Here is a 19,161-nt window from a genome sequence, read left to right on the forward strand (position 1 = left end):
CTGTCAAACCTGCCTAGGACTCTCATAATTTTGTAGACCATTTTCAGATTTGCCCTCAACCTCTGTCTTTCCAGGGAAAGAAATCCTAGTTCATTCAACCTCTCCTCATAGCCAACGCCCTTTACTGCGCAGCTTTGCTACCTTCTAGCTAAAATTTTGTACTGGCCCAGCCTGCGACGTCCATATCCTATGAACGAATATAAACAAAAAAGTCTTCCTTCCTTGTTCCTAACTTTCTCATTTGAAATGCATCTACCTGATATGTGAACCATTCTCTCTAGAGAATTCAGCCCTAGCACACTGTTAGATGCTATCCCTTTCACAGCCAAAGGAATTGCAGTGTGAAACCAGTAAAAGAAAATCATGCTTTTGCAATAGCCTGCTTGAATCCACTCAGGAATTGGCAAATGAATAAAAGCTAATGCCCAGCCCAATTGTGCTACTTTTATTTATAAACTTTCACACAGAATCAGTTGTTTCCACAAATCCAGAACTGACTTCCATTATATCTTGCGTGAATGCAGACTGCATACTCAGTACATGAAAACACGTAACAATTAGCAGGTCGCAATGGCTGGCAATAATAATGTTTACCAGTAACTTCACAACATAATTAAAAAGACTAACAGCTTGTCTGGCTTGTCCTTCTCATACTTCAAGTGTTTGATGACATTTTGCCAAGACTACATTTTAAAATTAGTTACACAAAATTTAGTAAAGAAGTTACAATTCTGTGCGTAACTCGTGATACTGTTATACCTGAAAAAGAAAACCAAATTGCTTATTAACCTAGCAAATACACCATCAAATAATTTAAATGAGGCAAGAACTGGTATAAATGGTGAACAATAAAGGTATGCTTTACTGGGGAAATAATGCACATCAGGCATTCACCACACCCACCACTATAAGCAGTTTATAATCGGTGTGCTGTGCTTTATACACCAACCGTCCATACTCTCCTTGTTCACAGTATTATAGACCATTCATGATTAAATAAAAAAAGAATATTAAAATTAAATAGCTTTAGCTAATATATGTAGCCCAATAATGCCACACACTCTTAGACAATCATTTTGTGACAGAAAATACGTGAGTCTGAGCTGTTATGAAGAACACAGTTGGCATTTTTTCTAGTGGTACATTAGAGACAAAATACAGTATTTAAAGAATGCACTCAACCCCTACTAGCGCATTCTGGAACTATAATATAGAGTTATGTCTGATCTGGACTGACCACTATTTTCCAATATTACTGATAATGGACCAGAGCTGTGGTCCAACCACTAAAAGGAATGCTAAACAGGGGTATTATTAAAATACCATATTTTATCACATTTGAAGGCAGCTTGAAAATTGACTTGTTTTCTCCATCACAATATTTACAGGATATCATTCTAGAAAAGAGTACAGCAAATCAACAAATGTCTTAAAAACAGGCAGTCTTTGGTGACTGAAAGGCAGGTGTTTCTTCACCGTTACCTCTTCCCTATTTCACTCTGTCTCATAAACTGGATGTTGTTGGCACTGTCGGAAAGATCCGGATACTGTTCCACAAACAATACAAAAAACCCATCATAGCCTTGTACGCTTCCACTGCTGAGCAGCTGCTGCTTTTCTCCCTCAGTCCAAGACCTGATACCCTCCTCCCCCTCTTTCACCCTGCGCTGTTCCTTTGCCCAGGCTTGGGCTACAGCTCTCTGCCGGGCCATCTCCAACACGTGGACTTTCTCTTCTTCAATGGTGGCACCGTATCGAATGTTGAAGCTGAGAGCTCCGTACTGCAACTGAATGTCTGCAAACCTTCTAGTCCTTCTATTCACCACAGAGGTCATCTGAGAGACAGTCACATTGACACCATTTTCCAGTACTCGACCCCCTCCGGTATTCCCTATTATGGCTAGGTCTTCTTCTAGAGGTCCTGACTTGACAAAGTAATGTGTATCACGACCATCAATTGTAAAATGGAGATTTTCCAGATAATCAGCCCCATTGAGGACAGCAGCTATTCGTCGGCTGTCGTCACTGGCGACTCCAATGATGTCAGCGGTCACCTTGCCATCTCGAATTGCGAACTTTACTCCTTTGCCAAACATGGAAGGAACTGCAGCAAATTTTGGTCGGTTATCTTGGCAATATTTGCGGTTCCTTATGTAAGCCTGGGGCAGACGTTCCAGAGAAATGAAGCTTTTGAGCTGCTTCTGTAGTTCACACTGCACACCCAAAACAACCTGCAAAGAGAAGAGAAAGAGCTCCTATTAAAGTGCAAACAAACGACAAGAGGGTATTATTTCCTCTGACCATTGTGAAAATGAGATTGTGAAGACAGCAAGAAGATTTCTTGTTACTTATTCTGCAGGAATTTTAAGCGCTCTCTTTTAGAATTCATTTGAAATAGTGACAACAAGAAATATTCTTTCCATACATACAATGGGTGGGATTTTCCGGCAATGCTTGACCTCAAAACTGGAATATCCTGCCTGAAGTCAACGCATGTTCCGCTCCCCTACGATTCCTAATATGGGCGGGATGGGAAAATACCCCCCATGTCACCGACACAAAGACAAGAAATAAATAATCTCCCAATCCCTATAACATTCGATTTCTGAAATTTGTTATGATTACTAAAGGTATATTTTGAAGGAGATCTATTGTATTAGATAGGTCACAACAATATTTTAATAAATCCAAACAGAAAATTCTCTTAATGTTTCAGTTTGCTGAGTTTTCATCCAAACTGGAAAAGTTATAAAGATATCAGGGTTTCGGCAAATGCAGAACATGGGGAATGGGAATGAGCAAAAGGGAAGGTCAGTGACTAGTGGGAGGCAGGAGAGATTAAATTACAAATGAAGGCTGCTATAGGGCCAAAGAAGGTGGTCATGGCGCAAGCAAAGAAATCAGTTACAGATCTTAAGGAGGTTGGAATGGGTGTAGGAGAATCATCAATAACTGTCATCCAAAAGCAAAAATAAATACAAAATATCACAAGAGAATAAAAATAAATAAAAAAATAAATAAAATGGAGGTGGTATATGTGAAGGTGATATTTAGTCTGGAAGGCTGTAAAATGCCCTATTAAAACATGAGGTGTGGCCAAATGTACAGAGGTCAGAGTGAGAGCGCAGCAGAGAATTAAAATGACAGGCAGCAGGAAGCACACACACACTTATGTTTGCAAACTGGAGGAAAATGTCCCATTAAGCAGTCACCCAATCTGCTATCGTTGTCCCCATGTAAAATAATCCACTTCATACAATCATAGAATCCCTACAGTGCAGAAGAGGCACTGATTCTCTGACAGAGTAGTTTACCCAGGTCCTCTCTCCCACCCTTTTCTTGTAACCCCATACATTTTCCATGGTTAATCCATCTAACTAAAACATCTTGGGACACTAAGGGGTAATTCAGCATGGCTCCTCATCCACCTAACCTGCACATATTTGGAGTGCAGGAGGAAGCTGGAGCACCAGAGTTGTTTTTCAAACTGGAGGCCTGTGACCAGATGTGCCTTAGGGGTCAATGCTGGATCCACTGTCATTTATACTAATGATTTGGATGAGAATATAGGAGGCACGGTTAGTAAGTTTGCAAACGACACCAAGATTGCTGGCATAGTGGACAGTGAAGAAAGTTATCTCCAATTGCAATGGGATCTTGATCAGTTGGGCCAGTGAGCCGATGAATGAAAAATGGAGTTTAATTTAGACAAATGCGAGGTGATGCATTTTGGTAGATTGAACCAGGGCAGGACTTACTCAGTTAATGATAGAGCACTGGGGAGAGTTACAGAACAAAGAGATCTAGGGGTGCATGTTCATTGCTTCTTGAAAGTGGAGTCACAGGTGGAAAGAGTGGTGAAGAAGGCATTCGGCATGCTTGGTTTCACTGGTCAGAACATTGAATACAGGAGTTGGAATGTCTTTCTGAAGTTGTACACGATATTGGTAAGGCCACACTTGGAATACTGTGTGCAATTCTGGACACCCTATTATCAAAAGGATATTATTAAACTAGAAAGAGTGCAGAAAAGATCTACTGGATGTTACTGGGACTTGATGGTTTGGGTTATAAGGGGAAGCTGGATAGACTTTTTTTCTCTGGAGCGTAGAAGGCTGAGGGCTGATCTTGTGAGGTCTATAAAATGAGGAGGGGCATAGTTCAGCTAGATAGTCAATATCTTTTCCCAAAGGTAGGGGAGCCTAAAACTGGAGGGCATTGGTTTAAAATGAGAGGGAGAGATACAGAAGTGCCCAGAGGAGCAATTTTTTCACACAGAGAGTGGTGAGTATCTGGAACAAGCTGCCAGAGGCAGTAGTAGAGGCAGGAACAATTTTGTCTTTTAAAAAGCATTTAGATAGTTACATGGGTATGATGGGTATAGAGGGATATGGGCCAAATGCAGGCAATTGGGATTAGCTTAGGGGTTTTAAAAAAAAGGGCACATGGAAAAGTTGGGTTGAAGGGCCTGTTTCCATGCTGTAAATCTCTATGACTTTATGATACCTGGAGGAAATCCACACAGACATGGGGAGAAAGTGCAAACTCCACACAGATAGTCACCCAATGCCGGAATTGAACTCGGGACCCTGGCATTGTGAAGCAGCAGTACTAACCACTGTGCCACCATGCTGCCATTTATGAATGAAGCACAACTGCTGTTGATGGTTCTGCTTCTTCTATTTATATCTCCTCAAAACCCTCTTTTGTTTATTTGTTTGTCTCATCACCATTTCCTTCTGTCTGACACCAGCAACCTTTTTGATATTTAATCTCTTCAGTCTTCCATTCTATCACAGACCCTTCAAAGATCAAAGAAAAATACAGCTCAGGAACAGACCCTTTGGCCCTCCAAGCCTGTACAGATCATAATGCCCCAATTAGACTAAAAAAGATCGTTTTGCCCTTACTCAGTCTGTATCCTTCTAATCCCTCCCTATTCATGTGCCCATCCAAATGCCTCTTAAAGGCATGATGAGAGAAGGATGAGAGAAGAATTGGCGAATGTGGACTGGGGGAGCGCGTTGGAAGGTAGGTCTGCTGAGGAGCAGTGGAGGATCTTTAAGGAGATCTTTCTTGGTGCTCAGCAGAGATTTATTCCGATGGTCAAAAAGGACAGTAAGAGGAGAGGTAATAAGCCGTGGATAACGAAGGAGGTGAAGGAAAGTGTTAAATTAAAAGCAGAGGCGTTTAGAGTAGCAAAGAGTAGTGGGCGAGAAGAGGATTGGGAGAAGTTTAAATGTCAACAAAGATTGACAAAGAAGATGATAAAGAAGGGTAGGAGAAACTATGAAGCTGGGCTTGCGCTTAATATAAAAAAGGATAGCAAGAGTATTTATAAATATATAAAAAGGAAGAGGCTGGCTAGGGTGAACATTGGTCCCTTAGAGGATGAGAAGGGGGACTTAGTGGTAGGGGATGGGGATATGGCGGAGGTCCTGAATAACTTTTTTGTTTCTGTCTTCACGGAGGAGGACGTGAATAATTTGCCGGGTGTTAGAGATGGAAAGGCGGTAGGACTGGAGGGTCTTAATGACATTACTGTTACTAGAGAGGAGGTGCTCGACAGACTGGAGGGACTGATTGTGGACAAGTCGCCAGGACCGGATGGAATGCATCCGAGGGTTCTGAAAGAAATGGCGGAGGTGATAGTGGATGCCTTGGTGGTTATTTTCCAGACATCGCTGGATTCCGGGGAAGTGCCGGAAGATTGGAAAGCGGCTAATGTTACGCCGTTGTTTAAGAAGGGTGCCAGGCAAAAGGCAGGGAATTATAGGCCGGTTAGTTTAACGTCTGTTGTAGGTAAAATGTTAGAATCCGTCATCAAGGAGGAAATAGCAAGGCATCTTGAGAGGAATTGCTTGATAGAGCAGACACAGCACGATTTCGTTAAAGGGAAGTCGTGTCTGACAAATTTACTGGAGTTCTATGAGGATGTGTCCAGGGCGGTGGATAGAGGAGAACCGGTGGATGTGGTCTTTCTGGATTTTCAGAAGGCGTTTGACAAGGTACCTCACAGGAGGTTATTGCAGAAGGTCGGGGACAGGGAGTTGGGGGTAGGGTGTTAGCGTGGATAGAGGATTGGTTGTCAAATAGGAGGCAGAGAGTGGGGGTCAATGGGTGCTATTCGGATTGGCGGATGGTGACTAGTGGAGTGCCTCAGGGGTCGGTGCTGGGGCCTCAGCTATTTACCATTTATATAGATGATCTGGAGGAGGGAACCGAGTGTATGGTGTCGAAATTTGGTGATGACACCAAGATTGGAGGAAAGGCAAATTGTGCGGAGGGTGTGGAGAGTCTACAGAAGGATCTAGATAGGCTGGGCGAATGGGCCAGGAAATGGCAAATGGAATTTAATGTTGGCAAGTGCAAGGTGGTCCACTTTGGTCGGAATAATGGTAGGAAGGACTATCACTTACGTGGTGAAAAACTGCAGCAGGCGACGGTGCAGAGGGACCTCAGGGTCCTTGTGCATGAGTCGCAAAAACCCAGCTTGCAGGTGCAGCAGGTGGTCAGGAAGGCGAATGGGATGCTGGCCTTCATAGCGAGGGGGATTGAATATAAAAGTAGGGAGGTCTTGCTGCGGCTGTATAGGGCATTGGTGAGGCTGCAGCTGGAGTACTGTGTGCAGTTTTGGGCGCCGTACTTACGCAAGGATATTTTGGCCTTGGAGGGAGTGCAGAGGAGGTTTAGTAGGCTGATGCCGGAGTTGAGGGGGTTGGGCTATGGGGAGAGGCTGAATAAACTAGGCTTGTACTCGTTAGAGTTTAGAAGAATGAGGGGAGATCTCATTGAGACGTATAAGATGATGAATGGGATGGATAGGATAGAGGTGGAGAGACTCTTCCCGCTCAGAAAGGATAATAGGACTAGGGGGCACAGCCTCAAGATAAAGGGGGGGTGGTTTAGAACGGAGTTGAGGAGGAACTTCTTCACTCAAAGGGTGGTGAATCTCTGGAATTCTCTGCCCGTTGAAGTGGTGGAGGCTGCCTCGCTATATATTTTTAAGACGCGGGTAGATGGGTTTTTGATAAGAGAGGGGATTAAGGGTTATGGGGAGAGGGCGGGAAAGTGGAACTGAGCCACGACAGATCAGCCATGATCTTATTGAATGGCGGGGCAGGCTCGAAGGGCTAGATGGCCTACTCCTGCTCCTATTTCTTATGTTCTTATGTTCTTATGTTCTAAATGTTGCTAATTTGCTGCCAGAGAAGATGGTGGAAACAAGCATGTTCCAGGCACCCACCACTCTCTGCGTGAAAAACTTTCCCCGCACATCTCCCTTAAATTTCCCCCCTCTCACCGTGAACCTGTGTACCCATGTAATTAACTCTTCCACCCTTGGAAAAAGCCTCTGACTATCCACCCTTTCTATGCTTCTTTCCTTTGACTCTTTCCACTTCGTGCTTCCCTTGCCTCTGTATTTGCTTCAAACCTATTGCGTTTCTTTTCCAATTCTGACAAATAGTCATCAACCTGAACCATTGGCCTGAACTTTACCGGCATACCAGCCCCGATTCCGGGTGTGGGCTTGGCTCGGAGAACGGCATTCTCCGTTGGCCTTGAGCGGGATCATGTGAAACTTTGGTGGGCGTGCCAGTAAAATTCCGCCCTTTAACTACTATCCCTCTCTAGGGATTCTGCCAGCTATGCTGAGTATTTCCTGCAGTATCTGTTTTTATTTCATACTTCTTAGCAATTGCAATGTTTTGCTTTATGATGAATCCAAAATTGGTTCAACAGCAGAGGCAATCATTCACTGATTAATCTGTATTAAGAATCTTAATACAAAAGATTGTGCCTGTGCTACTGCTGCCTCTTGATTCGAGCTAGTTACTGAACAACTTTGTTTTTACATGGCAACAGATCATAGCCCTGAATTAATTATAGACGCACGGAACTTTTAAGTAAGATAAGTATTTTTTAAAAAAGAGAAATACAAGCAAAAACTGCCTGAGACTGCAAAATAACCACATGCTGCAAAATCCCAGTGTGGATTCCAACTGACTAGTCCAGAGAGAATGGAATGGTGCACCTTTTCTGACAGTGACACTTCGAAAGAAGAGATGCAATGAAATAGCTGAACTGTCATCTCCAGTGGCAATAATAGAAGCTGATTACCATCTTGGTCAAAACCATCTTCTGTGAGTCATACCCAGATTGTAATCATGATGCCAAGTTGAAAAAATGCACTTTCCGGGTGAGAGACAGGTTTGTATTTTTTGCCTTCCAGCAATACACAAAAAAAAGAGTTAAAAAGCAACTGTTACCCAGATCTGCAAGTCTGCTGTTCTAGTCCTATTGTGTTAATGTGTGCTGTGAGGGTCACAGCTGAAGAACATCCAGCAGACATGACTGCACTTTCAGGTTAAAAAAAAGTCTCTCTCTGATCACTGGAACCAAGTTATAATTTGACAAAGCCACAGCCGAAAAGGAAATAAGGCAATTTCTTTCAGCTAACATGCAGAATCAAGAATCTTCAAACCAACTGAGCAACTATCAACGTGAATGGAATCACCCAATCGAACAGCCACTACACTTCTCCATGGACAAGCCAAAGACAGATTTATATGTTTTTTCTAACTTATATTTTTGAACTCACTTCTCATTTTTAAGTCTGCCTATATGTGTGCTGCATTTTGTTATTTTTTTCCTTGTGTTTTAGCACTCTTTTCTTTAACTCAAGAAAGTCTGGTTAAATTAGCCCTTTTTTAAACATAAATACATTTGGACTGGGCATGATGTGGAGTTGCCAGCATTGAACTGGGGTAGGCACAGTAAGTAGTATCACAACACTAGGTTAAAGTCCAACAGGTTTATTTGGTAGTATGAGCTTTCAAAGAACTGTTCCTTCACCAGGTGAGTGCAGGATTTGTTTCATAAAAAGGGTATATGTAGATACAAACTCAATTACAAGATTATGGTTGGAATGTGAGTCTTAACAGGTAATCAAGTCTTTATGGGTGCAGATAATGCGAGTGGAGAGAGGGTTAAACACAGATTAAAGAGGTGTGAATTGTCTCACTGTCCTGGCTGGAGACAATTCATACCTCTTTAATCTGTGCTTAACCCTCACTCCACTCACATTGTCTGCACTTGTAAAGACTTGATTACCTGTTAAGACTCACAGTCCAACCATTATCTTGTAATTGAGTTTGTATCTATATATGCCATGTTTGTGAAACAAATCCTACACTCACCTGATGAAGGAACAGTGCTTGGAAATTTGGACTGGGAAAAGAGAAGGGATTCTTTTTAAAATTAATCTTGTTGCAATCAATCAATGGGGTTGAACAATGTTGGTGCGTCTGTTCGCTGTTTCTCACCTGGGGCATAACAATTTGGGGCAGTTATCTGGAATCGTAACAATTTGGCAGACTTTGCCAGGAGACCAGTTGTAACAATACTGTTTGATTTTTGCATTTGTGCTTGCCCAGTTCCTTTTAAATATTGTGCTGACTTCTTTTCAGTTTACTCTGGTAATCTACTCCATATTCTAATCGTATTCATGTGGAGAAACCTACAGCCGTGCATTTCAAAATTCCATTGAGCTGCATTGCCATAACTTGACATCAAGCTATAGACCTTTCTGATCTTCAGTCCATTACTCTCATACCCGAGCTATACCAGGCATTGACCTTGTATGAAGAATAAACATTCTCACCACTTAACTTCAAAATCTCATGTCTATAAATTTTTAAATAATCTAATAGTACAAGGTTTTGTAAAAGACCACAGATGGCTATCACCATATTTCAATTCACCTTTTGCAGCAGATGATCCATTCAGTGTCCCCTACCCATTGTTGGTCTTATACTTTCTTTCTCTGGATAATGGCTGGAATTCCCCAGTTGTTCATGGTGGTGGGATTCTCTCATCCCACAGGCAGCGCACTTCTTTCCACGGATTTCCCAGTGACATCGATGGGAAATGCCATTGACAGCAGTGGGACCAGAGAATCCCGCACCCAGTGAACAGTGTGCCGCCTCCTGCCATGGAGAAACACGCAACTGGGAAGCTGCGGAATCCCTCTCGAGGCCGAGCTGAATTTGGTACAATTCCAATCAGAGACTGAGTGAAGTATGACTTGGAAGTTAATCACTGCACCAGAAGTATTAGCTATTAGGGATTTGTCAATCATGTTAACATGACTTCTAGAAATATAATGGATTTACAATGTTCAGTTTGACATTTTTCAGAGAGTAAAATATTCCAGGCTTCTTTGTACTTTGTCAGTTTTATGGTTTAACTGATATTATTAGAATCTTCCATTTGGATAAAGGAGTCCTACTGTTGATCACAAAATAATATTAACATTTTATATGTAATTAAACCATTGCCCAAAGGGAGGGATGAAGAATCCCAACACTACTTCGCAGTTAACCTTAGACTGCAGGAAAACTAGGAGAAGGCATTCTTGGTGGCTTTTTTGGCTGGGGAATTGTTCAAGAACCTTTAAAGAAAAGGGGAAATATTGTTTTTGCATGTATACTTGTGTATGCTTTTAGTGACGATACAATGAGTACATCATAAAATGTCATCCTAGTTATAGATGAGCACCAAGAATGACCCTTCAATGAATCACAGAATCTCTACAGTGCAGAAGAAGGCCATTTGCTCCATCAAGTCTGCACTGACCACAATCCCATCAGGCCTGTGGGAGGAAACTGGAGCACCCGGAGGAAACCCACGCAGACGCTGGGAAAATGTGCAAACTCCACACAGGCAGTGACTTGAGGCCAGAATTGAGCCTGGTTCCCTGGCGCTGTGAGGCAGCAGTGCTAACCACTGTGCTGCCCCAGGGTAACTTTATGATTTTTCTGTGCATAGGATTTTGACTTGCACAAATTAATTGCTATTTCTTTCTACAATAGGGCGTTGTCTATACTTTAAAAGTGCCTAACTGATTGTGAAGCACTTTGGGATGTCTTGATTTGAAGGAACTTGCCCATATAAATGCAAGTTAGTTGCAGCACTGCTGTAATGTACAGGAGCACAGCAATCCATTTGCAGATAGCCAGAACTCTCAAACAGTAATGAAATAAATTATGAATTTGAACTGTTCTAGTCGTTGAGGAATAAATGTTGGCCAGAGTGGAAGAATACCCCATCTCTCTTCAAGTATTGCCAAGGATCTTTTACGACTAGCTAAGATTGCAGACTGAACCTGGTTTAGCATGATGTCCAAACACTCCGTTTGGCCTCACCCACCCCTGGGATGCAATGGGGACTATTAGGCAAAGGATCCACTCCAAATGACAATCCAGTGACCTTTCTTTGAAAACACAAGTGTATGGAGGCTGGATGAGAGCAGGGTTGGATCCAAGCCTGAAGAAAATCAGCCTGTTGAGGTGCTTTGCTTAGGTTCCTACATAAAGACAGACCATCTGGGTGAGGTTGATAGTGTCTCTTATACATGGGTTTTCAGAAAAGGAGGCAAAAAATTTGGAAAAGTATATTAAATAACAAGACAGGGTTATGTGTTTTCTCATCATACCTTGCTGGGATCCCAGTTTTGTGTTCTGGATTGAGTTTTCAGAAGTTCATAGGTTGCTTCCATGACACTCATTTCTGGCTTTGGAAATCCGGGCACTACATTATGCAACTGGAAGCCAAATAGTTGCAGCCAACTTCCAATATCTGTAAACCCAGAAAAAAAACATAATATATTTATATTTAGCACACTTCTGTAAATCACCACTAGGCTTCATGTTATTCAACTATTAAAGCTATATTAATTATGATTAAACATTATAGTTATTCAGTTTACACTAGAGACCTTTATTGAAAATTCTGGCTGACATACCGTAAACAGTCGACTGCATTGGATAGAGTCAAAGAGGGAAGAACTGTGCTTGATGAATGGAGGGAATGAACTGAATGGGTCAGATGGCCTTTTCTCACTGCATACTTTAATCTTGAGAAATTCACTCAATATTTACCCAGCAACAGATTTCAGGCCACTCACCTCCTGAGCCATTAAAGATCAGTTGGAAAGAATGGGGATTTGCTTGGGTTAGATTAAGATACACAAAAGAATTAAAAGGCCAGGGATCAGCAGAGATACAGAGTAAATGGTATGTCAGAAAGGATGGTCCACTAAAAGGAAAATAAACTATGGACCACAGGGACACAAGAAAGAGAAGGAAGAATTATTATAAAGGGTTGCTCAACCTGTGGATTTTATATGATAGATACTAAACCTAACCATAGCTTATACGCAAACATTTTTATGAACATGAATAACAGAGGCATTTCTTCATCCGTTCACATGTGACAAACGTCTATTCCTATGGATAATATGACTGATCACATCTTTCATAGTGAAAACTCAACCCAAAGCACAGGACGGAGTCCTCAGTAAGGTATAATCAAAAAGATTCCGGGAAGCTGTGCTTTGCTCATTTACCATTCATTTTATTCTGCTCCTCAGTAACTAATAATTGGGTATGGTTAGCATCAGCCCAGTGAAACTTACCCAAATGGTCACTGCTCAGATAAGTTTCAGATTTATGTAATTTAGAAATGAAATGGTGAAGTAAGAAACCAGAAATTAATCTTTTTAGTTAATATTAAATCTATTTATAGAATGTAACATTATGTAGGTTAACCTCCTTCTTAACCAACAGCAAGTGTCTTAGAAGTCTCTCTTTATGTGCTTTTAAGAACCTAATAAAATCAACAAATGAAGTGATAAAGAAATTAACAACCACTTAAAGGAGCATTGCAACAAAAAAATCAAAACTTGCAGAAGGGCCTTATGTAATTAAATTAAAATAGTTTTCCTGGGAAGTCTTTCTTTGTATGTGTCAAGATACTTAATCAATCAATACTCTCCACCTGTATATCCTTAACATTATATATTATTTTATATTTGGAGTTTGGAGCACTCCGAACTTGAAAATCCCAGTGTTGCCAACTTTCTCCAGCCCTGCCTGCTGGTGTGATGAAGCGGGCCATGCCTATAAATCTTTTTGCACTCAATGCTGAATTGTCTGGAGAGAAAAACTGCACATTGGTTTTCTTCCCTCAGCCAATACTGTGCAAAAATGAGAAAATTCCACCGATAAATATGCTAATGGCCCTCAAAGTCCTTAAGAGGCTTGAGGAGACTGTATTGAATTTAGCCATCCAATGCCGAGATGGCACTGTGCTCTATCTGGACAGAAAGTATAAACTTTGCACAGAGCAAATTGTATCTTCCATCTGCGCAAAACTTCCTAAAAGGAAAGTGCTCTAAATAGATGAAGTTAGGACCAGAAGTAGACTCATTATTTCTTCAAGTCTGATCCATACTTCAATTAGATCATGGCTGATCTGCACCTCAATTGCCTTTTCTGTTTAACCCTTAATAGATTTACCCAACAACATCCTTATCACCTCAGTGTTGAAACTTTCAAAGCCTTTTGAGGGAATGACATTCAGACTGTTTGTATGAAAAAGTGCTTCTGATATCACATCTAAATGACTTTGCTTTATTTTTAAACCGTGCTCTCATATTTCACATCTACCACCAACAATAAACCTTGCCCTTAATCTTCCCTCCTGAATTATTTTGAACAGCTTAATTAGATCACCCCTCAAAGTTCTAAAATAATTGGCATACAAGCCAAGTTTGTCCAAGTTTATTTGCTACAGAGGAAGTGCAGAGAATGTTTTCCAGACTGATTCCTGGGATGGCAGACTGACATGTGAGGGGGGGACTGAGCTGGTTAGGATAATATTCACTGGAGTTTTGAAAAAATGAGGGGGATCTCATAGAAACCTATAAAATTTTAACAGGACTAGATAGGATAGAGGCAGGAAGGATCTTCCTGATGGTGGGGTGTTCAGAAGCAGGGCTCATAGCCTTCAGATAAGGGGTAAACCTTTTAACACTGAGATGAGGCACAATTTCTTCACCCATGGAGTGGTAAGCCTGTTGAATTCATTATGACAGAAAGCAGTTAAGGCCAAAACTTTGTATACTTTCAAGAAGCAGTTTAGATATTGGGTGGGATTTTCCAGTCATGATCGCCCTAAGGTTGGAAAATCCTGCCCTAGGTCAAAGGATTTTTGCATCGTGTGTGTCCCACTCACTATGGTTCCCATGGCTGGCTGGACAGGAAAATTCTACCCATTGCTCTTGGAGTGAAGGGGATCAAAAGATATTGGGGGGAGCAGGATGGGGGGAGGAAGATAAGGTCAAGCTATTGAGTTGGATGGTTAGCCATGATCACTATGAATAATGAAGCAGGCTCTGAGGGCTGAATGGCCTACTCCTGCTCATATTTGCTATGTTTCTATGTTGATGTGTGTTTGTTATTTAACCATTAAACCCGAAACTCTGAGATCAAATGCAGACTAATTGTTGTTGTTGAGAGAAGTGAGTACGTAACAACAATGACTTAACACTGCATGAGACTCAACAGAGGAGTAAGTTTCATTGGTTTCGAGATTGGTAGTTTGTTGTGAATCCTCAGTTCTTCCTCCAGGGTGAAGTTATCAAATCTAGCAAAACCCAACAGAAAATATCAGCTCTCTCTGAGCTTTATGAAAAAAAAATCTTGCAGGTTTTTCAGTTGTAATTGGTTGCAATTTTGAAAAAACTATTTTGAGACGTTCAGGTCTATTATGACACATAGTTTGCTACGTTACACTCCTGAACATGACATTTGGAAGTGTTGCAGACATAAAGATTTATAAGATACTCATGGAATTCTTGTTGATCTGCTCAGAAATCATGAAACCAATGGAGTTTCAAGATAAATTTAACATAAAAATATCAATGTGTGAATTTAGAATAAAAATATATTTATTTAATTATGGCTTGTTGGGTGAATGGTGATAATGGTTGAATAATTTATTTAATGTTTGGACACATATAGAACATAAGAGGAATTCATTTGAATGTGGAGGATTGTGTGAATTAATTTGGAACAAGTATTAAATAGTTTAATTATATAATTTCTAATTTCTGTACAAAATTAAAAAAGTTTTTTTATTCATTTGCAAGATATGGGTGTCGCTGACTGGCCAGCATTTGGTGCCCATCCCTGGTTGCCCTTGTTCAGATGACAGTTGAGTCAAGCACATTGCTGTGGCTCTGAAGTCAGATGTAAGTCAGACCAGGTAAGGACGACAGATTTCCTTCCCTAAAGGACATTAATGAACCAGATGGGTTTTTCCAACTATTGACAGTGGTTTCATGGTCATCAGTAGATTCTTAATTCCAGATATTTGGAATTGAAAAAGAGATCAAATATTTAAATTGTGAGGTTGCATTTTTTTTAGAGACGAGCAAATAGAAGAAAATAAATGGCATTTATTTAGTATTTAAAAAGCAATTAAAATACACAGTTAGTGAATATAAAGCAATATTAATTGAAATAAAATTGATCAAATAAAATTAGTTGTGTGTAACCTGGTTTAAGGTTTGATATGGTTTGATTTATTATTGTCACATGTATTGGGATACAGTAAAAAGTATTTGTTCTAGTGCACTATACAGACAAAGCAAACCATTCATATAGGACTTAAGGGAAAAGGAAAGGAGGGGGTGCAGAATATGGTGTTGCAGTTAAAGATCGGGTGTAGAGAAATGTTTGCTTATATATGGTAGGTCCACTCAAAAGTCTGATGGCAGCAGGAAAGAAGATGTTCTTGATTGATTTATTTGATCAATTTTACTTTAATTAATATTGCTTTATAATCACTTCAACATTAAGCTAAATTTGCTCATTGTTTAAATAGGGGGGATTTACACAGCAGACATGAATGCACAATACGAGTGTGGAATATTGAGAGGTGGGAGAATGTGGATTATATTCAAAAGTATGTGGTGCATATTTATGGTACAAGCAAAGCCTGGTGGACAGGCTACAAAGATGAAATAAGAGTTCTAATGAAAGGTCATTAATCTAACTAAATTAGCTGAAATGTCTCGCAAGGTGAGAAGTGCCACCACTGGGACTGAAAGCATGAGCTGACCCCACACTAGTGTGAAATTTTACTGGCTACCAATTAACTAGCAGGACTGATGGCAGTGCTACAGTCCTCAGAGCCGCTCCTGGTGGTGGCTACTACTCAGGCTGCAACATGAAGAAGAAGGTTCTTTAGTGCTGTGACATTCTTGAGGAGAAGATGTGCCTTTGAACAAGCCTGGGACAGACAGGCCAGGGCCCTGGGTGATTTGGGGTGGGAATGGGTGAATGGGTGGTCTCACCTAATAAACAGCAGCTATTGCCTCTGTGGAACTCCTCCATGAACCATAGAGAATGGCCATTAAGGAGCCATTCTACCCCCCTCGCCCACTCACCCAGAAACCTGCTGGAAGGCTGCCATAGTCTGCCTGGCTGTTCTCTCATGTGGCAGTGGGCCATCCTGATGCAGGCAAAATATCAGCATGGGCAGGAAGTGGCCCTTAATTCTAGTGCTTACCCATGTTGCTGAAGTTCCTGCTACTGGTAATAGGCTGTGGTGGTGGGAAGACACTGGCTCTCTTCCTGCTTCCCAATCTGTTGCTATTGGGCTGTCACATTTCAGCCATTACCACTATCTTTCTTCAGATATGTTCCCTGACCTGTTGCATATTTGAACAAAGAGCAAAGAACAACACAGTACGGGAAACAGGCCCTTCGGCCCAACGAGCCCGCGCCACCGTCCCACTGTCTCAGTGACCTATTCATGATTTTAGTCTACGCCTAATGTGCGAGGATCAGGGAGGTCCAATTTAGGGACAATTTAGTACCCAATCAATCAGCCTAAAAGCACATCTTTGGGGATGTGGGAGGAAACCGGAGCACCCGGAGGAAACCCACGCAACCACGGGGAGAATGTGCAAACTCCCACAGACACAGGCCCAAATCCATGTGTCCGCACAGCAACAGAGATAGTCTCTGAGCTGTCATGTTGCCCTCGAGATGGTCCAGTTTAAGCACACCAACGACATGAAGCAATAGGCAACTCCCGAAGCAACGTCCAAGAGCAGCCCACTACAACCTGCCGCATGCATGCCCCTTGCTGGACTTAAATGCCTGTGGAGACAAAAAAATTCATTATTAAACAGGCAAAGACTAACATCCCTGAGGCAAAACATATTCCCAAGCCTACAATGTTTAGTAAGGCCTACTATATCCCCCTATATGTAGCCCGCTCATGTGGCTGTCTAAGTGACTCTTAAACAACCCTAGCGTGCCTGCTTCCACCACCTTACTCGGCAGTGCATTCCACACCCCCACTACCCTTTGCGTGAAAAACTGCCCTCTAATATTTGTCTTATACCTAGCTCCCCTCACCCTAAGCCCGTGACCCCTCGTTCTATCCATTTCTAATAGCGGAAAAAGCTTACCACCATTTACTCTATCTATCCCCTTCATAATCTTATAAACCTCTATTAGATCCCCCCTCAGCCGACGTCTCTCAAGGGAAAACAGCCCAAGTTCATTCAATCTTTCCTCGTAAGACAGCCCTTCCATACCAGGCAACATCCTGGTAAATCTCCTCTGCACTCTCTCCAGGATCTCTACATCCTTCTGGTAGTACGGCGACCAGAACTGGACCAGCCTTTCCTCACCGTCATTCCCGGTGCAATTAGATGGGACTCGGGCGGGGTCAGTGCCAGGGATACCAGAGGCTTGTCCTGTGCCCAGTTGTGTTGGAATATACATGCGAGCACTGTGTGGAGCTGTATCTGTGTTTGTTTGCTATGTAAAATTTTCAATAAACATATCCAAAAAAATGTGTCTTGTGGGTATGACTACTTATGCATTCATCAAAAACCCCTACTTCTAGTATTTTAAATGAGATGCCAGCCTGGATATTAACTGGTTAATGGCTCTATCAAAGTGGCAAGGACTGGAATTGCAGACTTTAAAGTGCATGTTTTAAAGTGCATTTATTAAAATAATTTATTCAAATTTCTCACTTCACATGGGTGTGATGTCATTGAGACATGTGATGAGGACCATTATATTTGTGCAGCACAACAGCCTGTGACAAATCCTGAAAATGCTACACTCACCACATGCTGCATAAGTTTTTTTACCTCAGCCTCAGAGGCAGTGGCAATGCTAATTTCAAACTGCATTTATATCAATCACTGTAATGTGTCACCTGCACTGCAGGTACTGCATGATGTTTCTCCCTCTTCTCCGTTTGACCCTCAATTTTTTTTGAACACCACATCCCTTTAAGAAGTACTCATGATGCAGATAATTTCAGGACAATTTTATTTCTATATTTAGACCATAGAACCATCTGTTAGCTACGCAAAGCACTATCTCAATCAGGGTCTTTTAATTATGCTATGAATTACGACAGCAAATCGCTTGTGGGTCAGCAGTCACTAGGCTATATCGTACTGTTTAATACATACATAGGCAAACGTTGTGTTTGTTGGTCCCCAGTTGCTCTTAGATGCAGCTTCACGATTTGTGATAGACGAACAACAGGAACACACAATAACGTGGCCATCTCTCCCCTTCCATAATTCCCAAAAAGCGTCAGTTCTGTATTCAACATTGCTGTTATTTAACACAATGGGTGGGATTTTCTGGCCGCACTTGCCCCAAAGCCGGAGAATCCAGTCCGAGGTCAATGGGCCTTAGCATGATCCGCCCCCCCCACTCCCCCTCTTTGCCTGCTGCGATTCCCCTGGTGGGTGGGATGGGAAAATTCCTCTAATATGTATACCATTATTATTGCTCACCATTTTTTTCTATTTGGGTCCCTATTTCCCATGATATTCCTGCTTTTTTTCCCCATCTGAATATTATCTGCAATCACCATGCAACATTTCCCAATTTAAACAACCTACAGCAGAACGAGAGATGGCAGCAATACATGCTCCATGACTGAGAAGTCAAAATTCTATACTAATGCTATGTTGTGCAAGGGGATTTCTGGAAAGCAGCATCCTGAGGTTACCTTCACTTTGTACATCCAGAGCAAATTATCATTTACTGTCCCTGCAAGGGAAGGATGAATAGTTTACTGCTAAAATAGCACTTTTCTGTGAAGAAGATTAGTAGTGGTACTTGCAACTGTCTGAGTGTAGCCGAATCCTTTTTAATTTCACACTGATTGAATTCAGTGCACCAAACTATGACACTGAATGAAATTACTTCATTATATGTCTGTACAGCCTTTTCGGTACAATTATCTGTCAGTCCGCCTTGTAGT

General features: G+C 41.6%; 1 protein-coding gene across 5 annotated transcripts in view; it reads right to left on the reverse strand.

Annotated features, from left to right (window-relative positions):
* Positions 1-485: 485 nt before the first annotated feature.
* Positions 486-19,161, reverse strand: part of tenm1 (teneurin transmembrane protein 1) — a 704,577-nt gene continuing 685,901 nt past the window's right edge. For all 5 annotated transcript variants that reach the window (XM_080187425.1, XM_080187422.1, XM_080187424.1 and 2 more), the window contains 2 exons: positions 11,498-11,640; positions 486-2,231 (listed from right to left, as the gene is read on the reverse strand). In XM_080187425.1, the coding sequence (XP_080043551.1) occupies positions 1,479-2,231; positions 11,498-11,640 (896 nt within the window). In that variant the 3' untranslated portion in view covers positions 486-1,478. The remainder of the gene's footprint in view (positions 2,232-11,497; positions 11,641-19,161) is intronic.

The sequence above is a fragment of the Carcharhinus amblyrhynchos genome, chromosome 4 (genome assembly GCF_965287045.1).
Source record: "Carcharhinus amblyrhynchos chromosome 4, sCarAmb.v2.hapA, whole genome shotgun sequence".
NCBI classification, from domain to species: domain Eukaryota; kingdom Metazoa; phylum Chordata; class Chondrichthyes; order Carcharhiniformes; family Carcharhinidae; genus Carcharhinus; species Carcharhinus amblyrhynchos.